The sequence below is a fragment of the Salvelinus namaycush genome, chromosome 32, assembly GCF_016432855.1.
Source record: "Salvelinus namaycush isolate Seneca chromosome 32, SaNama_1.0, whole genome shotgun sequence".
In the NCBI taxonomy this organism is placed as follows: Eukaryota; Metazoa; Chordata; class Actinopteri; order Salmoniformes; family Salmonidae; genus Salvelinus; species Salvelinus namaycush.
The window spans coordinates 11,112,273-11,139,874 of NC_052338.1; the positions used below are offsets into that span (position 1 = coordinate 11,112,273).

The window sequence follows — 27,602 nt, forward strand, 5'->3', positions numbered from 1 at the left end:
AGCTAGCAGGATGCACGAGCGGAGACAGAGAGGCTGATATCGACAGGGATAGAAACAGATAGCCCAGGAGGGGAGGAAGGGAATTCGGAATACTAGCTACCTCAGTGCAACACATTGACCACTACTTCTCTTCTAATCCCTCAATACTCTGGTTGACGTGTAAGTATAGTCAATTTATGAAATTATGCGGTTTCTCGTCACGCGAGCTCTCTAATCTCCAAGCAGACCAAATACAGTAAGAGACCGAGGAGGAGATTTCTGGACCAGACTGGCAAAATAGCTTGATTACTCGCTAGTTTTATCAACCAGACATATGTCTGGGGAGTGTGTGTCTGTCTCGGTTTTATGATATGCTTGTTTTTGCTGTTTTTATTTCGAATGATTTGGTCCAGCAGTGATTTCACTGGCTGCATGACTGTGTAGTCTGCGCTGTCGATGTTTTTTCGGAAAGGTAGTTGATATGACATTTTGCCCTCTATTTTATCAACGTCTAATGTTCTATTCAAATATGCTACTAGATGTAGCACTGCAATGAGTTACATTGTAGTTCCTACTTTTGGATGATTAGATTGATACAACGTTGCAAGCGTTTTATCATCCCTACCGGGATTTCTTAAAATGTTGACTGTAGCCTAGACTTGGTGACGCGTTATGACCAAATATGGTGTGGCAGTGTTTGCTTCTCCGCGGAAGACCCTCGTAAAGGGAATGTATGGCTTGAAAATTGGTCAGAATGAGTTATAATAATGCATTATAAGGGTCGGCCAAGAAGGTCACACCAACAATGCTGTGTTTTAGTTGTAGCCTATCTTTTTGTCATGTAAGGATCCTTTCCATTCCTGAGATTAGCCTATAGTCATGTGCAGAAACTGACACATACATTCACCTGCCAGTTTATTAGGTACACCCATCTAGTACCGGGTTGGACCCCCCTTTGCCTCCAGAACAGCATTAATTCTTTGGGGCATGAATTCTACAAGGTGTCAAACATTTCACAGGGATGTTGGTCCATGCTGATGTGATGGCATCACACAGTTGCTGCAGATTGGACGGCAGTACATTCATGCTGCCAACAGCCCATTCCATCTCATCCCAGATGCTCTATTGGGTTTGGTCAGCAACAATGTTCAGATGCACTGTTGCGTTCAATCGTTGCTCAATTGGTCTCAAGGGACCTAACGTGTGCCAGGAAAACATTACCCACACACTACGCCTACAGCCTGTACTGTTGACATCAGGCAGTATGGGGCCATAGACTCATGCTGCTTACGCCAAATCCTGATTCTGTCATCAGCATGACGCAACAGCAACTGGGATTCGTTGAACCAGCCAATGTTTTTCCACTTCTTAATTGTCTAGTGTTGGTGATCGTGTGCTCACTGGAGCCTCTTCTTCTTGTTTTTAGATACTTTTAGTGTAACGTGGTGTGGTCGCTTGCTGCAATAACCCATCCGTGACAAGGATCGACGAGTTGTGCGTTCTGAGATGCCGTTCTGCACACCAACGTTGTACTACACCGTTATTTATCTTTGCGGCCTGCCTGTTAGCTTACACAATTCTTGCGATTCTCCTTTGACGTCTCTCGTCAACGAGCTGTTTTCACCCACAGGACTGCCGCTGACTGGATGGTTATTATTATTTTTTCACCATTCTCGGTAAACCCTAGACATTGTCATGGGTGAAAAGCCCAGGAGGGCATCCGTTTCTGAGATACTGGATCCGGTGCGCCTGGCACCGACAATCATACCACTTTCACAGCCGCTTAAGTCACTTGTTTTGCTCGTTCTAATGGTCAATCAAACAGTAACTGGATGCCTGTCTGCCTGCATTATATAGCAAGCCACAGCCACATGATTCATTGTCTGTAGGAGCGATCCATTTTTGTGAATGGGGTGGTGTAGCTAATAGACTGTCCAGTGAGTGGACGTCTTCAATTGGCAAATCTTATTTGGGCGGTATGGGCCTATATATTGTAAGCATTGCTGGATCGGTAATGTTATTGGCAGAATCAGCTGTTTTATGAGGGAAATGTCAGAATGCTCACTACTTGCTACATAACAGCAGACTCTGTAGTGTAGGCCATAGTATTATGTTATAATAGCATTACTACTAGGGTCTAAAGATGCACATTAAATGTAACCGCAACATGTTATACATTTAGGCTTATAAGGGTACCTTAACCTTGTGCTCATGTTGTTATTAAAATATTACATTTTAATAAAATATTACCTTCAAAATGGGTGAAGCCCTGAGAGAGTACTGTAGGCCTACAGGAACAGTGTGCAGAACAGAATTGCAATCATTCATTAATTGTTGAAGTGATAATTTGCTAGTTATATATCTATTAATTGTGAGGTAGGCCCTAGTTTAGTACAAATCTATCATATACCCACAGAATGACATCTCGACTCCAGACTATCATTCTTTTCTCAGAATGCCCTTATTGTTGGTCACCTGTTGCATGGATTCACTTCTGAATTCTTGAATTTTGATTTATGATTTATAGCCTGTCTAAAGCTTGGTTTATAGTCGGTCTGAGGACAGGTTGATCGACAGTCGTTAGACCTACTGTATACCATCGTAGCTTTCTCATCAGCTGAGTCTTTTCTCCTTTGCACAGAGCCCCCAAATCCTCTCTTTACATAATATCTCTATTGGAGCATTGACTTCACAGTAACACTGGCTTAGTCCAATATAACCCCCTGCCCCTAGATATTTATCAGATTGGTTCAGTGTAACATGCTAACCAGACCGGACACGTCACGTGTGCGAGCGTTGCAAAATAAATTTAGAAATCCTTGTTATTCAATTATTGCACCCACACTGCTCGCGCTCGCCAACGAGCGTCTGCGTTGCCAAGGGCTAAAATAGAACTCATTCCTATTTCTGACGCAGATCGCGCTGCAAGTCCTGCGTCTCCCATCTCCTCATTAGTTTATAGAAGCAGGTACCCACGTGCCATCTCCTCATTGGTTTATAGAAGCAGGTACCCACGTGCCATCTCCTCATTGGTTTATAGAAGCAGGTACCCTCGTGCCATCTCCTCATTGGTTATACCCACGTGGGTGATAGAAAGACGAACTGTTTTGCCGGTAGTCGTGGTAATACAATGAAAGTTTAGATGCGATCACCATATAATTTAAACTATGAAAAAGCCTGGAAGGAGGAGAGGTGACTAGAAACGATTCGGTTGGCCGTTTTATGTGTGGATTAATTGTCGGAGTAGAAATCCTTGTGCATTTCAGGTAAAATAACAACTCAATGTTTATATCCCAGGACAAATTAGCTAGCAACAGCAAGCTAGCTAAATAGGACAAATTAACGTTAGCTAGCAAGTGCAAGCTAACTAGCTAAATTACCATACATGTTTAATGCTTTTTGACCTGTCCGCAAATTAATGTCATTGGTTCAGAGTTTGTTTTGATATTTTAACCTGCGTGTCGTGATCGCGTTTGGTGTGGGGGGGCAAAATAAATTTATGCACGATAGCGCATGCGCGCAGCCGGTTTGGGCAAGGTGTAAGAGGACAGACACACCAGGCTTTTTGATGGTGACATGCACCATTCCCTATGACTGCTTTGAAAAAAGGACTATCAAAGGAATGCTATCCTGCTCTAGATAAGCTTTAGACTACAACACCAACTCAGTAGGTCTGGCCTATACAGTATATCCTGATTAACGAAGACACACATCGCTTGATATACAGTGGGGCAAAAAAGTATTTAGTCAGCCACCAATTGTGCAAGTTCTCCCGCTTAAAAAGATGAGAGAGGCCTGTAATTTTCATCATAGGTACACTTCAACTATGACAGACAAAATGAGAAAAAAAAATCCAGAAAATCACATTGTAGGATTTTTTATGAATTTATTTGCAAATTATGGTGGAAAATAAGTATTTGGTCAATAACAAAAGTTTATCTCAATACTTTGTTATATACCCTTTGTTGGCAATGACAGAGGTCAAACGTTTTCTGTAAGTCTTCACAAGGTTTTCACACACTGTTGCTGGTATTTTGGCCCATTCCTCCATGCAGATCTCCTCTAGAGCAGTGATGTTTTGGGGCTGTTGCTGGGCAACACGGACTTTCAACTCCCTCCAAAGATTTTCTATGGGGTTGAGATCTGGAGACTGGCTAGGCCACTCCAGGACCTTGAAATGCTTCTTACGAAGCCACTCCTTCATTGCCCGGGCGGTGTGTTTGGGATCATTGTCATGCTGAAAGACCCAGCCACGTTTCATCTTCAATGCCCTTGCTGATGGAAGGAGGTTTTCACTCAAAATCTCACGATACATGGCCCCATTCATTCTTTCCTTCACACGGATCAGTCGTCCTGGTCCCTTTGCAGAAAAACAGCCCCAAAGCATGATGTTTCCACCCCCATGCTTCACAGTAGGTATGGTGTTCTTTGGATGCAACTCAGCATTCTTTATCCTCCAAACACGACGAGTTGAGTTTTTACCAAAAAGTTATATTTTGGTTTCATCTGACCATATGACATTCTCCCAATCTTCTTCTGGATCATCCAAATGCTCTCTAGCAAACTTCAGACGGGCCTGGACATGTACTGGCTTAAGCAGGGGGACACGTCTGGCACTTCAGGATTTGAGTCCCTGGTGCCGTAATGTGTTACTGATGGTAGGCTTTGTTACTTTGGTCCCAGCTCTCTGCAGGTCATTCACTAGGTCCCCCCGTGTGGTTCTGGGATTTTTGCTCACCGTTCTTGTGATCATTTTGACCCCACGGGGTGAGATCTTGCGTGGAGCCCCAGGTCGAGGGAGATTATCAGTGGTCTTGTATGTCTTCCATTTCCTAATAATTGCTCCCACAGGTGATTTCTTCAAACCAAGCTGCTTACCTATTGCAGATTCAGTCTTCCCAGCCTGGTGCAGGTCTACAATTTTGTTTCTGGTGTCCTTTGACAGCTCTTTGGTCTTGGCCATAGTGGAGTTTGGAGTGTGACTGTTTGAGGTTGTGGACAGGTGTCTTTTATACTGATAACAAGTTCAAACAGGTGCCATTAATACAGGTAACGAGTGGAGGACAGAGGAGCCTCTTAAAGAAGAAGTTACAGGTCTGTGAGAGCCAGAAATCTTGCTTGTTTGTAGGTGACCAAATACTTATTTTCCACCATAATTTGCAAATAAATTCATTAAAAATCATTTTTTTCTCATTTTGTCTGTCATAGTTGAACTGTACCTATGATGAAAATTACAGGCCTCTCTCATCTTTTTAAGTGGGAGAACTTGCACAATTGGTGGCTGACTAAATACTTTTTTGCCCCACTGTAAGTAGGACTTGCTGTTTTGTGATGTGACTCACGTTATGGTGACGGAGTTTGTCTTTTTATGGCTGTTCTATGTTGAAGAAGCTGTGTCAATGAATTTCCTGAGAGTACACACACACGCTGGTAGCCTGTGACTTTCTCCCACAGCTTGAAGCCATGTTGTTGTGCGAGGATGTTTCCAAACTGACAGATATTAAGATAATGAGAGGAGGGAGAACATGGAGTCACTTCCAGTCAGCTTAGCCACGTAGATGTTAACAGGTTATGATAGTTATGTCATTGCAGAATTATTTTAGCTCTTGCACGTACTAACAGAGCAAGGCTGCAGTTTTGCCATGGATTTCCTAATAGTGACATTTTGGGGGTTTTGGCCTAACATTAGAGAAATTGGCTTACGTAATATGAAGTATAAGTGCAGATAGTACCACCCTGTTTCACTGTTTTGAAGTGTTGTTTTTTTTCTCTTTCATTTTGTGCCTCCTGAACTCGACCCTGGTAGTGGAGGTATGTTGATTAGTGCGTATGGGGGGCTCAATTTAATTCAATTCACATTGCACTAGTAGCACAAACATGTTTTCCACTTTTGTCAAATTAAACTGTAGAATGGTTAAAGGCAGGCTATTTTAAAGTACCAGGTAGATTCCCCTCACAGGCAGGTGCCTCCAGGCGAGGCTAGGGTTGCCAAGTTTGATCAAGCTCAGTCTGGGAGATTATAGTTGTTAGCATGTATTTTGTGCATAAGAGTGCATTATCCATGGCTCATGAGATATTATAAATGTGATTATAATGCATTATGAAAAGTATATTCATAGGAAGCCTTTTAACATTTTTCACATCTCAGTCAACGACATTACTATAATCTCCCAAAATAGCTTTATACCCCAAGATAAAGGCCAATTGCTGGAGACTCTCTGGTCGAGACCAGCCGGGAGGGTTGGCAATGGCAACCTGTGCAGAGGCAGCAGCTTGTAAGCAAAGACACTGCATCAGAATCAACATTGAAGAAGCACATTTTATTGAATGCAACCCTGGGACTCTTTCTAGAGGAGAGATGGAGGGAAGCCAGTTGGAACGCTTAAATTCATTTGTTGATACTGAGTGTTATCCGCTGCTGACTAACAATGCCAGTAAAGAATGATGACACACACACACAAGCAAGTCGTAACAACTAAAAGCACAAGCCTTGATACACAACTTCACTCCCTTTTGTGTGTGTGACTGTGTGCGCCAATGGTGTGCACTCATGTCTGTGCTCATGAATGCAGTATGTATGGGTTATGAACGGGTTATTAAGTCCTTATGTAGGACACTATTTTCAATTGTATGCTATAACAGTATCACAATGTTGTCATAAACATAACATAACATAACCGAATGTCAAGTGTCAAGACAGTGTCAGTTTGCATGCACCTGAACCTTTATGACGAGTTATGACATATGTTGAGGGTTATCATTATGCCAACCACTGACCTCTCCATTCCTCCCTCCCTCCCTCTGCAGTATCATGTCGGTGAATGCCCCCAGCAGCAATGACGCCTGCCTGAGCATCGTGCATAGCCTCATGTGCCACCGGCAGGGCGGCGAGAATGAGGGCTTCGCCAAGCGCGCCATCGAGAGCCTGGTGAAGAAGCTGAAGGAGAAGAAGGACGAGCTGGACTCGCTCATCACCGCCATCACCACCAACGGAGTGCACCCCAGCAAGTGTGTCACCATCCAGAGGACCCTAGACGGTCGCCTGCAAGTGGGTCAAACAGTAGTAAAAAGAGAGGGACACAATGAAAATATTGCCCAAGTCTTTCTCTGTGATATAGGTCTGTACGGTGTACACATGCACTACTTACATGTCTCTGTGTGCTATAGATGACCCATCTGTAGGTGTCCATATACATTAATGAATACTCAATATATAATTTATACTATAGACATTTTTATAGTGCAAAAGCATTGTCCATTGTCTATAGTATAAATTATATATTGTGTATTCATTCATGTATATGGACACCTATAGCACAGTTAAGAGCATTGGGCCAGTAACCGAAAGGTCTCTGGTTCAAATCCCAGAGCCGACTAAGTGAAAAATATGCCGATGTGCCCTTGAGCAATGCACGTAACCCTGATTGATCATGTAAGTTGTCTACTAAATTACTCAAATGCAAATGTAGTGTCACAGAGGAAGACTTACGGCAACATTTCCATAGTGCAAGAGCATTGTGAAAAGTGCAAAAAATAGCATAGACCTCGTAGTCTTGCAGTGTGATTTAATTTGACAACTGTGCGATATGAGGAGGCGATTATTTGACTACACTTTAGTAAACTGAGAAATAAATAGACAATATATGTATGTCATGCCACATCATATGTAGCCTACTGTGAAACCTCTCAATACGTTTTTCCTTGCAGCTGTTGCCCTGGTTTTCTCTTTTGAGAGTTAGGCCCAGGTTTCTGTCAAGCACTTGCTGTCAAACACATGTGGGAGGTATTGTACTGAAAGACATGAAAAATGTTTAATGACGATAGGCTACATGGAATGTATAAATCTTTGCCTCGATACAGCTAAACGCTAAACTCTTTCATAGACTTTCCCTGGAAACAGTGTTGGCTAATGCTACAGGGCAATAGTCAAATGAGGAGTTGCTAATTTATGCGGATGCTATGAGGTTTCAGTGACTTAAGCCTTGCCAATGGTGGCTAATGCTGAAAAGTTACTAGGCAGCAGACTGTACTCACTGAGGCTAACACTATAGAGTTACTGACAGCTGGAGAGCTCACTGCTTATAGTAAACGCTAAACGTGTTAGCTAACAGCCAGGTTTTGCTAATGTGGCTAGTGCTATAGTAGTGAAACAAAGGGATACTTGCTAATAGTAGCTAACACCTCAGTATTGCTAAGGAGAATCCTATCTCCAATGTTGGTTGAGGCTGTTTGGTTATTTGTGATGCAATTTTTTTTAAATCTGAAACTTGTTTAACAGTTGAAGCCTGAATTATGGTGGCCAGTACAACAGTCAAGTTTTGCATGTCAAGAGAGAGAACGTTTAAGGGAGTTCCCAATGAACCCCCACCCATCCCCCTGAAGAGGGAGGGGGAGAAAGAGCGGGAGGGAGCGGAGGGCTGGAGGGGCTGTTAGAGTTGTTTTGTCTGAGACACAGGAAAGGGTCCGGGCTAATCTGAGGCCGTTTGTTTTGAGTGTGTGTATATATACTGTATGTATGTGTGCGCGCGGTGGAACTAGAGAGAGGGAATTAATTCAATACGCCCTGGCAGAATAAATCCTAACTGCTGACATATCTCACCTTCTGTGACCTTCTCCCCAACAAGAGGGGGAGGGAGAGAGTGAGAGAGAGGGGGCGCTGTATATACATAGCTGTAGACTAGATCAGGCTTCAAATGTCTAAGGACTTTGCTCACAGTCACATGTAGATCCATATCCTCTCTTTCTGTCACCCACTCTCCCGTTCTGTCTCGCTTTCTCTCTCTCTTTCTGTCACACAAACATGCATGCATGAACGCACGCAGGCGCACACGCAAACACACAGTAAATACTGTACAAACTCACTCCCCACACCTATTTTGACACATAATTAATCTCCCTGCTTCCAGAATGCTCCAGGTACAGTCAGAACAGTATTGACACCTGTAGATGTAGGAGCAGAGCAAAAGTGACATCATTAAAATACTACATTAGACTTAGTGCAGGTTGCAAATTTTATATTGACTCTTGGAGGTGGCCTGAAAAGTCCTCTATCAAAACAATTATAAACTGGGTGGTTTGAACGATGAATGCTGATTGGGTGACAGCCATCGTATATCAGACCGGGTATGACAAAACATTTGTTTTTCCTACTCTAATTACGTTGGTAACCAGTTTATAATAGCAATAAGGCACCTCGGGGGTTTGTGGTATGTGGCCAATATACCACGGCTAAGGGCTGTGGCCAGGCACTCCGCTTTGCATTGTGCATAAGAACAGCCCTTAGCCGTGGTATATTGGCCATATACCACACCCACCAGGCCTTATTGCTTAATTAGACTACCATGGGAGTGCTCCCGGTAATATACACTACCGTTCAAAAGTTTGGGGTCACGCAGAAAGAGGACAAGTACATTAGAGTGTCTAGTTTGAGAAACAGACGCCACAAGTCCTCAACTGGCAGCTTCATTAAATAGTACCCGCAAAACACCAGCCTCAACGTCAACAGTGAAGAGGCGACTCCGGGATGCTAGCCTTCTAGGCAGAGTTGCAAAGAAAAAGCCATATCTCAGACTGGCCAATAAAAATAAAAGATTAAGGTGGGCAAAAGAACACAGACACTGGACAGAGGAACTCTGCCTAGAAGGCCAGCATCCCGGAGTCTTCACTGTTGACGTTGAGACTGGTGTTTTGCTGGTACTATTTAATGAAGCTGCCAGTTGAGGACTTGTGAAGCGTCTGTTTCTCAAACTAGACACTCTAATGTACTTGTCCTCTTGCTCAGTTGTGCACCGGGGCCTCCCACTCCTCTTTCTATTCAGGTTAGAGACAGTTTGCGCTGTTCTGTGAAGGGAGTAGTACACAGCGTTGTACGAGATCTTCAGTTTCTTTGCAATTTCTCGCATGGAATAGCCATCATTTCTCAGAACAAGAATAGACTGATGAGTTTCAGAAGAAAGTTATTTGTTTCTGGCCATTTTGAGCCTGTAATTGAACCCACAAATGCTGATGCTCCAGATACTCAACTAGTCTAAAGGACAGTTTTATTGCTTCTTTTTTTTTTTTTTTTTTTTTAAATAAATTTTATCCAATTTTCTCCCCAATTTTCGTGGTATCCAATCGCTAGTAATTACTATCTTGTCTCATCGCTACAACTCCCGTACGGGCTCGGGAGAGACGAAGGTCGAAAGCCATGCGTCCTCCGAAGCACAACCCAACCAAGCCGCACTGCTTCTTAACACAGCGCGCCTCCAACCCGGAAGCCAGCCGCACCAATGTGTCGGAGGAAACACCGTGTACCTGGCCCCCTTGGTTAGCGCGCACTGCGCCCGGCCCGCCACAGGAGTCGCTGGAGCGCGATGAGACAAGGATATCCCTACCGGCCAAACCCTCCCTAACCCGGACGACGCTATGCCAATTGTGCGTCGCCCCACGGACCTCCCGGTCGCGGCCGGCTGCGACAGAGCCTGGGCGCGAACCCAGAGACTCTGGTGGCGCAGTTAGCACTGCGATGCAGTGCCCTAGACCACTGCGCCACCCGGGAGGCGTTTTATTGCTTCTTTAATCAGAACAACAGTTTTCAGCTATGCTAACATAACTGCAAAAGGTTTTCTAATGATCAATTAGCCTTTTAAAATTATGAACTTGGATTAGCTAACACAACGTGCCATTGGAACATACAGTTGAAGTCAGAAGTTTACATACTCCTTAGCCAAATACATTTAAACTCAGTTTCACAATTCCTGACATTTAATCCTAGTAAAAATACCCTGTTTTAGGTCAGTTAGGATCACCACTTTATTTTAATAATGTGAAATGTCAGAATAATAGTAGAGAGAATGATTTATTTAAGCTTTTATTTCTTTCAGCACATTCCCAGTGGGTCAGAAGTTTACATACTCAATTAGTATTTGGTAACATTGCCTTTAAATTGTTTAACTTGGGTCAAACGTTTTGGGTAGCCTTCCACAAGCTTCTCACAATAAGTTGGGTGAATTTTGGCCCATTCCTCCTGACAGAGCTGGTGTAACTTGAGTCAGGTTTGTAGGCCTCCTTGCTCGCACACGCTTTTTCAGTTCTTCCCCCAATTTTTCTATAGGATTGAGGTCAGGGCTTTGCGATGACCACTCTAATACTTTGAGTTTGTTGTCCTTAAGCCATTTTGCCACAACTTTGGAAGTATGCTTGGGGTCATTGTCCATTTGGAAGACCCATTTGCAGCCAAGCTTTAACTTCCTGACTGATATCTGGATGTTGCTTCAATATATCCACATAATTTTCCATCCTCATGATGCCATATATTTTGTGAAGTGCCCCAGTCCCTCCTGCTGCAAAGCACCCCCACAACATGATGCTGCCACCCCCGTGCTTCACGGATGGGATGGTGTTCTTCGGCTTGCAAGCTTCCCCCTTTTTCCTCCGAACATAACGATGGTCATTATGGCCAAACAGTTCAATTTTTCTTTCATCAGACCAGAGGACATTTCTCCAAAAAGTATGTTACACCTCCAATTGACTCAAATGATGTCAATTAGCCTATCAGAAGCTTCTAAATCCATGACATAATTTTCTGGAAATTTCCAAGCTGTTTAAAACTTCTTGATGCACGGATCCCTTTAGCGGGATCATTTTCATCAACAACCGCTTAATTGCAGAGCGCCAAATAAAAAAAAATTGCTAAAAATATTTATATTCATGAAATCACAAGTGCAATATAGCGAAACACAGCTTAGCTTGTTGTTAATCCACCTGTCGTGTCAGATTTAGAAAATATGCTTTACAGCAAAAGCAATCCAAGCGTTTGTGTGAGTTTATTGATCACTAGAAAAAACATTAAGAACACCTAGCAGCAATGTAGATTGGTCACAAAAGTCAGAAAAGCAATAAAATTCATCGCTTACCTTTGATGATCTTCAGATGTTTGTACTTACGAGACTCCCAGTTACACAATAAATGTTCCTTTTGTTCAATAAAGATTATTTTTATATCAAAAAACCTCCATTTGTTTGGCGCGTTATGTTCAGTATTCCACAGCCTTAGGCAGGTCATCACGGCTTGACGAAAATTCCAATAGTATCCGTAAAGTTCGTAGAAACATGTCAACCGTTTTTAATAATCAATCCTCAGGTTGTTTTTAACAAACAATCGATAATATTTCAACCGGACTGTAAACTATTCAATACTGGAGAGAAAGAAAATGTCTAGCTATCAGTGTTGCGCGCATGAACTAATGGAAGGACATCGGCCATCCACTGACGCTATTTGATAAATCTCGCTCATTTTTCAGAATAAAAGCTTGAAACTATGTCTAAAGACTGTTCACACCCTGAGGAAGCCACAGGAAAAGGAATCTGGTTGATATCCCTTTAAATGGACTAAAGGCAGGCAATGGATCAGTGATTTTTCAAAATAAGAGTCACTTCCGGGTTGGATTTCCTCAGGTTTTTGCCTGCAAAATCAGTTCTGTTATGCTCACAGACAATATTTTGACAGTTTTGGAAACTTTAGAGTGTTTTCTATCCTACTCTGTCAATGATATGCATATTCTAGCATCTGGACCTGAGAAATAGGCAGCTTACAATGGGAACGTTATTTTTCCAAACATAAAGATTCTGCCCCCTAGCTTCAAGAGGTTATTAATTAAAGACACAGTCAACTTAGTGTATGTAAACTTCTGACCCATTGGAATTGTGATACAGTGAATTATAAGTGAAATAATCTGTCTGTAAACAATTGTTGGAAAAAATGACTTGTCATGCACAAAGTAGATGTCCTAAACGACTTGCCAAAACTATAGTTTGTTAACAAGAAATGTGTGGAGTGGTGGAAAAAACAAGTTTTAATGACTCCTACCTAAGTGTATGTAAACTTCTTACTTCAACTGTATATTTCACTGGTCATCCCCAAAGCCAACACTTCCTTTGGCCGCCTTTCCTTCCAGTTCTCTGCTGCCAATGACTGGAACAAATTGCAAATATCACTCAAGCTGGAGTCTTATATCTCCCTCTCTAACTTTAAGCATCAGCTGTCAGAGCAGCTTACCGATCATTGTACCTGTACACAGCCAATCTGTAAATAGCACACCCAACTACCTCATCCCCATATTGTTATTTATCCTCTTGCTCTTTTGCACCCCAGTATCTCTACTTGCACATCTTCATCTGCACATCTATCACTCCAGTGTTAATGCTAAATTGTAAATATTTTGCCTCCGGCCTATTTATTGCCTTACCTCCCTACTCTTCTACATTTGTACACACTGTACATAGATTTTTCTATTGTGTTATTGACTCTATGTTTGTTAATGTGTAACTCTGGGTTGTTTTTCTCGCACTGCTTTGCTTTATCTTAGCCAGGTCGCAGTTGTAAATGAGAACTTGTTCTCAACCTGCCTACCTGGTTAAATAAAGGTAAAATAAAAAAGCAACCAACAAGTGCTCAGCATATGTGGGAAATCCTTCAAGACTGTTGGAAAAGCATTCCAGGTGAAGCTGGTTGAGAGAATGCCATCAATGTGCAAAGCTGTCATCAAGGCAAAGGGTGGCTATTTTGATGAATCTAAAATCGAACATATATTTCGATTTTTTAAAACTTTTTTGGTTACTATATGATTCCATATGTGTGCTTTTTTTGGTTACTACATGATGTGTTCTATGTTCTTTCATAGTTTTGATGTCTTTACTATTATTCTACAATGTAGAACTTTTTTTTTTAAATAAAGAAAAACCCTTGAATGAGTAGGTGTGTCCAAACTTTTGACTGGCACTGTGTTTGTAATATATATATATATACACTGCTCAAAAAAATAAAGGGAACACTTAAACAACACAATGTAACTCCAAGTCAATCACACTTCTGTGAAATCAAACTGTCCACTTAGGAAGCAACACTGATTGACAATAAATTTCACATGCTGTTGTGCAAATGGAATAGACAAAAGGTGGAAATTATAGGCAATTAGCAAGACACCCCCAAAAAAGGAGTGATTCTGCAGGTATATATATATATATATATATATATATATATATAAAAAAAATTGTAAATCAAATTGCTAAATGACCATCTTAAAACAATTCCATATGTTAACTTTGTACTTTGTTCGCTGGTTGAAAAGCTGAATCAGGTTAATTACAACTGGGGTTGGAGACCCTTGCCCTAGAGCCTACCCCACTTCCAACTTCAAAGTAGGAGGATGCATATGCAAATAAAAGATTACTGGTCATTGGTCAGAATAATCAGATTGTGATGTCATGATGTGGGCAAAAAACTCCATCCCACCTGAAAAGGCTGAAATTCAAGGCATAAAAAAAGGACATTATCATAATTTCAACCTCATAGTGTAGAAAAATCATTAAAAAAAAAGTAAAATCACGTATTTGACTGCACAGCCTCTTAAAATTCTAACCCAGTTAAGAGATTTAAGATAAAACCCATATACTAATTTTGATTGAATAGGGCCATGTATCTCTATGTATCTCTAACACTTTCTCACCCACCCACTCTCTCTCACCCCCTCTCTTTCTCTCACCCCCCCCCCCTCTCTCTCTCACCCTCTCTCTTTATCTCGCCCCCCCCCTCTCATCCCTTCTTTCTTTCTCTCTTTCTCTTTATCTCTTTATCTCCAGGTTGCAGGGAGGAAAGGCTTCCCCCATGTGATTTACGCTCGACTATGGCGCTGGCCAGACCTGCACAAGAATGAGCTAAAGCACGTCAAGTTCTGCCAATACGCTTTCGACCTCAAATATGACAATGTGTGTGTCAACCCCTACCACTACGAGAGAGTGGTTTCTCCCGGCATTGGTAGGTCTGCTCAACAGCTTAAAGTGATAGTTCACCATATATCGCGTAATGTCTAATTTTGCAGGTGTTTCTGATAAGTAAATACTATGTTTTCTGTCATAACATGCCAAAAATTAAAGTCAGCAGAAAAACAACATGCACATTTTCCCACCAGAGATGTTTCAGTCAAATTGACGTTCTGTGGATAAAAAGCTGTGCGTGATGATGTAATGCACCCCCAAAAAAAATGTACGTTTCCATCGCATTTTCAGTACTACTGATGGTTTTGTCCCAAAGAAGTTGCGTAATAGTAATCTAATGTGTCTGCTCTGGTCTTGGTACATGTGCTCTAGCCATCAGCTCGCAGAGACAGTCAAGGTTAGGTTACCTACATGATAACATTATTATGGATAAGGGCAAGATTTTAGATTTGTCAAACGGCAGCCAGGCATCCATCATCATGTCACCAGAATTAGACCCTCAATATTTATTGGAAAAGCACATCAACGTGCACTTTGACCTCCCTGTGAAGTTCATCATCACTTATTTCATGTGTTGCCTAACAAACTTGCAAGCTTTCCCGAGTCGTAGTGGGAAGACCAACCAACATATCATCGCGTGACTCCAAGTTTACTTCGATATGATGGTTATTATATCAAGGCGTTTTCACTGCCATTTCTCACATAATACATTTTACTGACACAAAAAGATCCTACATTTTTTCGATATACCAGTATTGATTTTTGCTGTTTCCGTCAGGCCTGTCATGACATTTTTATCCAACATGTACTTTACTCACATAAAATGGTTTATGTGAATGATATTTTGACTTCATCACAATGTAACTTAACTACAAATGATAAGCATTCTCTATCTCTTATTCTCTCCTTTCTTTCTTTGCCCCTCTTTCTTTTGTTCTCTTTCAAAGTTGGTCTCAGTCTTCAAAATACAGGTGAGTGCCCTATCACAACACTAACGAACTTACTGCAGGCATGTTAAGTATAACTTTGCTGATGGTATCAGATGACCAAACATTCCTCTTTCCTTTCATCCCTATACCCTTTTCACACTACTGAGCCTAGCTGCACTGTGCTGGTCTGGTTAAGCATCCACCATAGTTGCTGGGAAGGACAATGTGAAAAAAATATATCCAAGCCAGCACTCAACGGTTCGGCTTGGCACAATAGTGTGAAAAGAGTACTATTGAGGTTCGCTCGTGCCTCACTGGCCTGGATGCCAGACTGTTTCTGCATTAATCAATTCTTTATAGTTGCCTAGACAAAAATGACTTGCATTCATTACAAAGCATTGAACTTAATGTTTTATAATTGCATAAATGCGTTCACAATGCATTACACACAGGTGGTAATACTATAATACAGGTTTTAAACCTGTTAATACAGGTGGCTAATTCATTATACACACATGGTTAATTTTATTCTTATGCTAAAATGTTTATTCTACTGAACCATTTACTTCATGTTCGTATTATTATCTTTAATTATTTCTTATTATAGTTGCATTGTCGAGAAGGAACCTGCAAGTTAGCATTTCGTTGGACGGTGTATACCATGTGTATCCCCTACATACGCCTAATAAAACATGAAACTAATGACAATGTTATACCATGCTGTTGGTAGCCCTCTCCCTCTCTCCTCTAGGCCCCCCTGGGAGGTTGATCAAAGAGGAGTACATTCATGACTGTATCCAGATGGATATGCCACTAGGCATGTCCCCGTCGGACCACCCCCACCCAGGGGCGCTCAAGCTACCGCCTCCCGACCACTATGGCCAGCCCCTCCCGCCTCTGCAGCTCCCGCCGGAACCGCAGTGCGCCCCTCCGCCCATCACCCTCTACCCCAACATGCCCCTCTCGCCCACAGGTAAAACCGATAGTTGTTTAATGATTGGAGGGAGTTATACGCACATCCAACATAATAACGGGAACTAGACAAAAATAAGTTCCAATACATAGAGAAGAATTGAATGTCCGCTCCTGTTTTGCTGCTCCCTAAGGGGATTTTTTAATAAGCTTAGGGGATTGTTTGGCAGATAGGTGTTACCAAGGATGTCCACAAGGGTTCTATTTTTGTTTCTATGGGTGTTACTACGTAATCCCATTTTATGACATTTGTTTATCGACTTCTGCCTACCTATTGATATTGAAAACAACCTGGTAGCTCTTCTTGTGTGTCTCTCTCTCTGTCTCTGTCTCTCTCCTCTCTAGTGTCCGGCTCTATGCTGCCTCTCCAGGGAGGTCACAGTGAGGGGCTCCTACAGATCGCCTCTCCTCAGGGTCAGGTCATGACCCCTATGACCCCCACGCCGCCCCCCTCCACCCCAACACACGGGCTGCCACATGGGCCACCACAGACCCCCCAGCCACCCCAGCTCCCGTCTGGTCAGAATGGATACAACAGCTCCAAACACACACAGACACAGGCTGCGTTCCACAGTTAGTACTGCCATATGGTTCACACACACACACACACACACACACACACACACACACACACACACACACACACACACACACACAAACACTCAGGGAGCAATACACAATTAATTTCAATGGCATGATGAATCGTCATATTTAAAAAGTGTAAAAAGAAATCGAAAAATTAGTAAAAATGCAAAATGGTTGTTTGCTAGATTGATGTGCCTGTTGTTAACTTGTATTTATTTTTTGGGAATTCAGCAACTTGGACAGGCAGCAGCACAGCCTCCTACACTCCTGTAGGACCCCAACAACAAAATGGGCGTGGCCACCAACAGCCTCCTCTCCACCATCCAACCCACTTCTGTAAGTTAGGCAGTTACAGTAAGTTATAGTATGCAAGCCCAAAGTGTGTCTCTATGTCTTCTGAGGTGCTTTTTTTGGATATTGTTAGGAAAAGTTAGGGCTGGGTGATATGGCCAAAATATCATATCTTGGTATTTTTTACATTTTGGACGGTATTTTATGTTTTTGAATAATACAAGTTTAAATTTGCTTTCTGAGGAGTGTGTGACACTAGGGTGGCAACACATATATTCTAAGTAATTTCAATGGGTCTTTCTCCGTTCTGATTGTTTTATACTGTTCAATTCAACTTCAACCTAAAACAATTGATATATTTTTGCATTTCCTGCACTCATTTTGGGATCATTTCCACACTGCACATAGGGCTGCACGATATAAGCAAACAATCTAGGCCTTATTTTTAACCAAATGTTGAAATTGCGATTTGACTTACGTTTTGGTGAACTGTTGGAATCATTGAAATAGAATGATTATTCAAATTCTATTGTTAAAATATAATAGTGGGCACTTTGAATATAGTGTTTCACATAACAACGAATGAAAATGCCAGGGAGGAGTTATTGTGACAGGGTAGGAACCAAAGCGTTAAGTGTTTCCTAGGGGACCCTATACTCTTTGGTAACATTTAATGTTTTCTCATAGTTACTTCATGTAGCTAACATATTCATGCTTCGCATATTCTTCTTTGATTTAGAACATATTGTTGACTCAATAAATGTATTTGTTAGGTAGCTTGCTAACTCGCGATTATTTATTTTATTATCCCTTATTTTACTGGGTAAGTTGACTGAGAACATATTCTCATTTACAGCAACAACCTGGGGAATAGATACAGGGGAGAGAAAGGGGGATGAATGAGCCATTTGGAAGCTGGGGATGATTATATGAACAGATTGGGAATTCAGCCAAGACACCAGTGTTAACACCCTTACTCTTACGATAAGTGCCATGGGATCTTTAGTGACCACAGAGTCAGGACACCTCTGAAAGACAGCACCATACACAGGGCAATGTCCCCAATCACTGCCCTGGGGCATTGAGATATTTTTTTAGACCAGAGAAAGGAATGCCTCCTACTGGCCATCCAACATCACTTCCAGCAGCATTTGGTCTCCCATCCAGGGACCAACCAGGACCAACCCTACTTAGCTTCAGAGGCAACCCTGCAGTGGGATGCAGGGTGGTATGCTGATTAGCATTAGTGGCTAATGCGATTTAGGCCTAACTTGCTAAGAAAATAAGAAACACAAACAAATATTGTAATTATAGAACGCTAGTGGATTTCTATTAAGAAGCAAAGTGAAAACAGCATTGTTGTCATCAACAATGTTGCTTGTGCTGCATTGACCTTGCAGACTCAATGCATGTGAAAGGGGCGGGGCTAAGTCTGTGTGGAAAGTGGCATGGAGAGAGCGAGAGTGGTGAAAAATTACTCAAATATTGGAGTAAATTGTAAAAATGTAAGTTACACATGGCATATCACATTTAACAAAACAAACATTTAATACCGTTATAGAAGGTCAAGTAAAAACCCAAATCACTCCAGGCATCAATAACGGTGTATCGTAAAATATGGTACACCGCCCAGCCCTAGCAATAGTGTATGTTTGGTAACCTGTGTCGTAATCTACATCTTTTATTTGTTCACCTTTTAGGGTCTCAGCATCATGGCTCGGCTTCATTTCCTCCCCCTGTGTCCAATCATCCAGGTTAGACAACACATACACACGTTCGGAAAGTATTCAGACCCATTGAATAATTTTGTTACGTTATAGCCTTATTCTGAAATTGATTTAAATAAATGTATTCCCTCATCAATCTACACATAATACCCCATAATGACAAAGCGAAAACAGATTTTTTTTTGCAGATGTATTAAAAATAATAAACAGAAATACCTTATTTACATAAGTATTCAGACCCTTTGCTATAAGCCTCGAAATTGAGCTCAGGTGCATCCTGTTTCCATTGATCATCCTTGAGATGTTTCTACAACTTGATTGGAGTCCGCCTGTGGTAAATTAAATTAATTGGACATGATTTGGAGAGGCACACACCTGTCTATATAAGGTCCCACAGTTGACAGTGCATGTCAGAGCAAAAACCCAGCCATGAGGTTGAAGGAATTGTCAATAGAGCTCCGAGACAGGATTGTGTCGATGCACAGATCTGGGGAAAGGTACAAAAAATGTCTTCAGCATTGAAGGTCCCCAAGAACACATTGGCCTCCATCATTCTTAAATGGAAGAAGTTTGGAACCACCAAGACTCTTCCTAAAGCTGGCTGCCCGGGCCAAACTGAGCGATCAGGGGAAATGGGTCTTGGTCAGGGAGGTGACCAAAAACCTGATGGTCACTCTGACAGAGCTCCAGAGTTCCTCTGTAAGGTTGGGAGTGTTACGCTCGTCATTTGAACGAGGAGACCAAGGTGCAGCGTGGTAGGCGAACATCTTACTTTTATTAAAATGAAGACCGAAAAACAACAAAATACAAAACTAACGTAAAGTTCTGCAGGCTACACAGCAACTATACAAAATCAAGATCCCACAAACTAAAGGTGGAAAAAGGCGTGACAGGCAGAACCTTCCGGAAGGACAACCATCTCTGCAGCACTCCACCAATCGAGCATTTTTGGTAGAGTGGCCAAACGGAATCCACTCCTCAGTAAAAGGCACATGACAGCCGCTTAGAGTTTGCCAAAAGCACCTAAAGGACTCTCAGACCATGAGAAACAAGATTCTCTGGTCTGATGAAACCAAGATTGAACTATTTGGCTTGAATGCCAAGCGTCACATCTGGAGGAAACCTGGCACCATCTCTATGGTGAAGCATGGTGGTAGCAGCATCATCTGTGGGAATGTTTTTCAGCGGCAGGGACTGGGAGACTAGCCAAGATCGAGGGAAAGATGAACGGAGCAAAGTACAGAGAGATCCTTGATGAAACCTTGCTCCAGAGCGCTCAGGACCTCAGACTAGGAGGCAGCTTCACCTTCTAACAGTACAACGAACCTAAGCACACAGCCAAGACAACACAGGAGTGGCTTCGGGAGAAGCCTCGAACATCTCTGGAGAGATCTGAAAATAGCTATGCAGCGATGCTCCCCATCCAACCTGACAGCTTGAGGGGAACTGCAGAGAAGAATGGGAGAAACTCTCCAAATACAGGTGTGCCAAGCTTGTAGCGTCATACACAAGAAACCTCAAGACTGTAATCACTGCCAAAGGTGCTTCAACAAAGTACTGATTAAAGGGTCTGAATGCTTATGTAAATGTGACATTTCAGTTTTAAATTTTTTGTGAATTTGCGAACATTTCTAAAACCTGTTTTTGCTTTGTCATTATTGGGTATTGTGTGTAGACTGACAAGGGGAAAAAACAATTTAATACATTTTAGAATAAGGCTATAACTTAACAAAATGTGTAAAAAGTCAAGGGGTTGAATACTTTCCAAATGCACTATATGTAAATGTATAGATGCACAAACACTCTGCTATCCACATCTTTGTCTGTGTGCAGGACCAGAGTTCTGGTGCTCCATCTCCTACTTTGAGATGGATGTCCAGGTGGGGGAGATGTTCAAGGTGCCGGCCAGCTGCCCGGTGGTGACGGTGGACGGCTACGTGGACCCCTCAGGGGGCGACCGCTTCTGTCTGGGCCAGCTCAGCAACGTCCACCGCACCGACTCCAGCGAGAGAGCCAGGTCTGTGCTCCTCTAGTGCCATCTCTATATCAATAAGCATGCTAGTTCTTACCTTGCCACAAATGTCTATTTTGTATGTCTGTGCTGTTTTGGCTCAGAAATGTTGATTGGTATATCTATGCCTTTTTGCAAACTATGTATAGGTGTATATCTCTCGTTCATAATCATGCCATTCCTTGTCTCTATCTGTTTGTCCCAGTGGCAGAAGACCCACTCTAGCAAAATGCTACTTCTTTTATTGACTGAAATATAACACTTTAATACAACTTATATTCACTTGTACTCATCATCTTCATCTCTCCCTCTCTCTCACAGGTTGCACATAGGTAAAGGAGTGCAGCTGGAGTGTCGTGGCGAGGGAGATGTGTGGATGCGCTGTATGAGCGACCACGCCGTGTTCGTGCAGAGCTACTACCTGGACCGAGAGGCAGGCAGAGCACCAGGCGATGCAGTACACAAGATCTACCCCGGCGCCTACATCAAGGTGAGGAACACAATGACTTCTGTCTGTTCTCTTTGCAGTTGTTTGACCTCTCGATGAACTCTTCCTATAGGAATTTAACTGGACACTGATGACTCTCTGTAGGTGTTCTGACATCAGACTGTTCTCTCCCCTGTAGGTGTTTGACCTGAGACAGTGTCACAGGCAGATGCAGCAGCAGGCAGCTACAGCACAGGCAGCAGCAGCAGCTCAGGCTGCCGCCGTGGCCGGCAACATCCCCGGGCCAAGCAGTGTTGGAGGCATTGCCCCTGCAGTCAGTAAGTACAACGTACAGTGTATGAGATATGCACAGCCTTAGTGTCTTTTATTTAAATTTTTCCATTAGGCTATTGTGAATTTATAACCTCTGTTGAATGACAATGGGTCCAAGTATTGACCCCTGTGGGACACCACTGACTATACCAAACATTAGGAACACCTTCCTAATATGGAGTTGCACCCGTGCTCCTTTTGTCCCATTTAACAGCCTCAATTAGCATGGACTCTACAAGGTGTCAAAAGCGTTCCACAAGAATGCCGTCCCATGTTGACCCCAATGCTTCCCACAGTTTGGTTAAGTTGGTTTAATGCCCTTTGGGTGGTGGACCATTCTTTATACACAAGGGAAACTGTTGAGCGTGAAAATCCCATCAGCGTTGCAGTTCTTGACAAACCGGTGCGCCTGGCACCTACTACCATACCCCGTTCAAAGGCACTTAAATATTTTGTCTTGCCCGTTCACCCTTTGAATGGCACACATACACAATCCATGTCTCAATTGTTTCAAGGCTTAAAAATCCTTCTTTAACCTGTCTCCTCCCTTTCATCTACTCTGATTTGAAGTGGATTTAACAAGTGACATCAATAAGGGATCATAGACTGACCAGGTGAAAGCTATCTCTTAATGTTTTGTATACTCAGTGTCACGATCGTTGTTAGAAATGGACCAAGGCGCAGCGTGCATAGAGTTCCACATGTTTTAATAAATTAAACTTACCAAAAACAATACAGAACAAACGAAACGTGAAGTAAATGCTGTGTTCACAGGCACCACACAAAAACAAGATCCCACAAACAACAGGTGGGAAAAGGCTGCCTAAATATGATCCCCAATCAGAGACAACGATAGACAGCTGCCTCTGATTGGGAACCATACCAGGCCAACATAGAAAAGGAAAAACTAGACTACCCACCCTAGTCACACCCTGACCTAACCAAAAGAGAGAAATAAAAGGTTCTCTAAGGTCAGGGCGTAACACTCAGTGTATACCTCATAGGGATGGGTACGATTATTCAAATATTTGAATATCCAAACAGATGTTAGTGTTCAATTACTTGAGAGAGTATACATTTTTTTAATACAAAATATATAGACTCATTTTAACTGTGAAGGCTTTCTCAATTAAATACAATTATATGTGACATTGCTACATAGAAGGATATACCATGACATTTTCAATTCTTAATTTTATAACACCTCAGACTTTTGAATGTAGTTTTTATGACGTGCGCCCCATAAAAATGCATACCTTATAGCCATACAGGTGATACATGTGTAACTTGTTGTTGGCACTACCGTCAGAGGCTCCATGTGTATCAAGTGACGTGGGAGATTTCTAATCAATGCAAAATGGAATTACAATTATGGAATTACGTTGACTAAATGAGAAGGCTACAATGATCAACCAACAGGTAGGCTGTTGTTTAATATGAATGAAGATGTAGACAAGGACTGGGAGCTCAGCAAAATAGCCTCAGTTAGCCTTGGTACATTAGCTAGCTAGCTGGCTAATTTAACAGGCTACTGTAGCTAGCTAGATTTTTTACATTGATTTGATGCAGTCAAGACAGGCACTACCAGATGGTATGATAGGAACCTATGAAAGCAATACGTTTCTCTATCGAGCGCGAGTCGGTTTGGCTACTTTTCTCTCTCCCTCTCCCTCTCCCTCCATGCCACACAGATTGTCACACACACTCCTCCTCTTCCGCCGCTCCCCCACCCTACTGCTGAAACAAGCATGCACTCTTAGAAAAAAAGGTGCTATCTAGAACCTAAAAGGGTTCTTTGGCTGTCCCCATAGGAGAACCATTTGCAGAACCCTATTGGTTCCAGGTAGAACCCTATTGGGTTCCATGTTGAACCCTTTCACCAGAGGGTTTTACATAGAACCCAAAAGAGTTCTACCTGGAACCAAAAAGGGTTATCCTATGTGGACAGCCGAAGAACCCTTTTGGAAACCTTTTTTCTAAGAGTGTAGCGTAGCGCACCGGTTCCCTCCCGAGTCATGCGAGCAACTCCCCATTGAAGTAAAAAAAATATAAGGGTTTTCTTTAAAAAAAACATGTATTTCAACTATTATTCTAATAGTGAAATCCTTTCAAATGCCGATCCCTAATACCTCACTTCCCCTCTCTTCCAGGTCTTTCTGCAGCAGCGGGGATAGGTGTGGATGATCTCCGGAGGCTGTGTATCCTGCGGCTGAGCTTTGTGAAGGGCTGGGGCCCCGACTACCCCCGGCAGAGCATCAAACATACCCCCTGTTGGGTGGAGGTACACCTGCACCGGGCTCTGCAGCTGCTGGACGAGGTACTACACACCATGCCCTTGGCCGACCCAGGACCCGCTAACTGAGTGGAAGGAAAGATGACAAGTTAAAAATCCATACTGGGTTAAAAACGTACAATCATACACACACTGATTTCCCCATCTTGATGATACATATAGACCGATACATGCAGATAGAACCACATACAGGCACATGCATGTTTTCTTTCTATTTAACGCACACAATCTAGAGCCACTCAAAGCCCCACAAAGGCTAACCTCAATCTCTCCGTCACACACAGACACACACTTAAGCAGCCAACAATCACTGCACACTTCTTAACCACTTGTACGGTCTCCCACATGGCCATGCAACCACTAACCAAACCACATGTCTGTGGGCATGCAGACATAAAGCTACTGATGTCCTTAACATACTTTCAATATTTTGTGAACATTCATTGTTTTTGCACAGCTCCCACATGCTAAAAACAAACACTACAAAGCAGCCCAGACCCCTGAATTACCTTTCATAGAAGTTCTTTATTATAGTATAATCAGGTAACTTTAGTGAATATGTCTACTGAGTAATTTATGTTTATTCGTCTTCTGTTCTCTACAGAAATAGATATGCACTGTAGAAATCTAGGGATGTGTTTCAGAGATGTGTAACATGGTACACTTTGGTACTCCTCAAATGCACACACAATCCACACTTGCTTATTCCCTGCTTATATTCACACATACACACACACACACACACACACACACACACACACACACACACACACACACACACACACACAGTTCAGAAATCCAGAGATGACCCAAACCCAGGAGGACTAAAGAACTTTACCCAAATAACTTGTGAATAATATGACCTGGTCACACACATCTCACACAAAAAAAATCAGATGTGGATTCTAAGGTTAACCTAGAAGATTTTTGAGTTTTTGGCAAATCCAGACCAAAACCTGGGTCACAGAACCAAAATGGCTTGGGACCTTGGAAGAACACCAGAGTGATGGAACCAGCGTTCTAATGAACCTAGCCAGCCAACCTTTTGTCATATCTGTGCTTGTGTTGTGTTCTCCTGTGTGTGGATCTCAAATCACATAGTTAGTCATTGTTAACATTGTTAGCTCGTTAGCCCTGTAATAGCACAGGGCACCTTTCTCAAGCTAATTTATTTTCTTACCAAAAGATGGAGAGAAAAAAAAGCCCCAAAATGTCAGCTTTAAAAGTGGTGTTTGTATTTGTGATGAAGCAGTACAGTGTATGTAACCAAACAGTTTGCCATATGGTGGAACTCACCAAAGCCAGAATACCTCATGATAACAGTGTAAACCCACAGTTTGTCTTTCAGCCAAAACCTCAGACTCTCAGCATTTTCTCCTCTTGTAAGTTCCCCCTTACAGCCTCATATCACATTATGCCTGTATCACCAAATCAATATAAAATGGAATATGTAGTGGACCCTCAATGGAGCCTTGGGGAACACCAAGAAATAATCCAGGCCGTAATACAGTAGTTGCTCAGATTTAAAATCTTAAATCCTGTGACTCGTGGGAATAATATTTTGAGTAGACCCAACACAACTTTTTCAAATGTCATATTAATAGGATGTCCCACTTTTGATAGAATGATTCATTCTCAGTCAATTTAAGTTAGTCCAGAATAATATCACTTATACAGTGACTTAGGTCACTTTGGATAAACATAAAATGTATCTTCACTTTTTTGCATTCATTTAAATCAGGTACCCTAGTGTTGGTAACAATCAACCTCAAGCCTACTGAAGTGAAGTTATGACTGATGCTCTAACGTTGATGCGTGATACGATATGAAAGCTAATCATATAAGACGTAACACATTTTCTACAGTAGTAGAAAGTAGGCTTCAGGATTCATGATTTTGGGTTGAAGTGCCTGGACTGAATGCAAACCTTCACCCAATCCAGGGGCAGGAACATGAGTGCTTTTATTTGCTCCTTCCTGTGCTCTGGTGCATTTGATACCTGTGCCTTTCCGTTCTCCTAGTCAAGCTGTTTAGGAATGTACTTCAGACGCCAGGGTTTATGTCATTCTTAAGTGGGGCCTCTCCAAAGCATGACTATTTACTCCTCCAGTCGGAGTGGGATTTCTACTAAGCCTACAAGTTGGCAACAATGCTCAAGGTCAAGGTCAAAAAGGTGTTCTCGCTGTTTTGGGAGAATCTCAATAGCTCTTTTAAAATTTGTAGTTGAAAGTCTATTCAACAATTATTTTCAACAATTTTAGTGGTAGTTTATTCAGTAATACAAGAGATTTTGTTGAAAGAGAAGCCTCACTGCAGGGTTGAAAAAGTTGGCTCCTGTTATGTTGAAGATAGAAGTAAGCCTTCATGTAATTGTTGTCATTTAACACAACTGCTTTAAAGTGAACAGCCATTTATACTCACTGTTTGTGATTAGTGCCTTTAGTTTTAGTCAAAGTAGATGATACACCTCACACTGGATTGTAACACACAAACTACACTTTGTCTTCCTTTGTAGATATACAGTACCATGATATACTGGTTGTCATCTCGATAGTTTTATCCCTTCTGTTGGGTGTGTTGGTTGGGGGGGAATGGAAAATAACACAGCTCAAGTGTTTGTACATGCCACTGAGTTTTGCTGATCAATTCGGGCAGTGAAGCAATAAGAAGTGAAATGTGTTGAGCTCAACAGCCCCTGAGTTAGATTGAGACCGACATCTAGTGGTTCCCTCAGGTACTGTTACAGCCCCATTGTAGGTATTTTTACATAACACTTTATTATTGTATCAGGCTGGTATTGGATTAATACTGTTTGACAGTTATACCCCAAATATCCATATAGCCATTGTTGTGTTGTTTAGCCTTACTGAACAATTATGTTACTAAGGTGTCTAATAGGAATTGGAAAACTTGCTGCCCCTTGAAACTGCCCATGCACTCCACACACCTTTGTCACAGTTTATTTCATTATTTGTCACTTGGGCTCGGCATGTGTCTGGGAGTGTTATGTATTCAGGGATGAAGAGAGGTTTAAAACTATTGTTGCTCCATCTATGGCTCTGCTTATCGTAGTGCTATGTCTACCCCACTACATCTCCCCTCAACCAGCGCTTTAACCATTGAGACTAGGGTTGCAAAGCTACCGGTAGTTTTCCAAAGTTACCAGAATCTTCAGTAATTTTGGTAATTAATAGAAAGTCTGTGGCAATTTATCTTAACTTTGGTAATTTATACTTGAATGACTTTAAAAGAAAATGTATTCATATATATTATTCCTTTTTTACCTGTGTCCATATTGT

The 27,602-nt window shown here is 42.1% G+C and overlaps 1 protein-coding gene across 1 annotated transcript; it reads left to right on the plus strand.

Moving 5' to 3' along the window:
- On the plus strand, positions 1-27,602 carry LOC120027415 (mothers against decapentaplegic homolog 4-like). Its single transcript, XM_038972340.1, has 12 exons — positions 1-159; positions 6,787-7,027; positions 14,601-14,775; positions 15,683-15,706; positions 16,395-16,637; positions 16,982-17,209; positions 17,453-17,557; positions 19,213-19,266; positions 21,073-21,256; positions 21,572-21,740; positions 21,877-22,015; positions 24,161-27,602. The coding sequence occupies exons 2-12, from the start codon at positions 6,791-6,793 to the stop codon at positions 24,370-24,372; spliced, it is 1,770 nt and encodes a 589-aa protein (XP_038828268.1). The 5' UTR covers positions 1-159; positions 6,787-6,790; the 3' UTR covers positions 24,373-27,602.

Bases quoted from the DNA above. Each gene is read 5' to 3' on its own strand.
- LOC120027415 (XM_038972340.1), top strand. From the start codon at position 6,791: ATGTCGGTGAATGCCCCCAGCAGCAATGACGCCTGCCTGAGCATCGTG. The intron at 17,210-17,452 runs GTTAGTACTGCC...TTGGGAATTCAG, and splicing joins GACACAGGCTGCGTTCCACA to CAACTTGGACAGGCAGCAGC. The intron at 17,558-19,212 runs GTAAGTTAGGCA...TTCACCTTTTAG, and splicing joins CCACCATCCAACCCACTTCT to GGTCTCAGCATCATGGCTCG.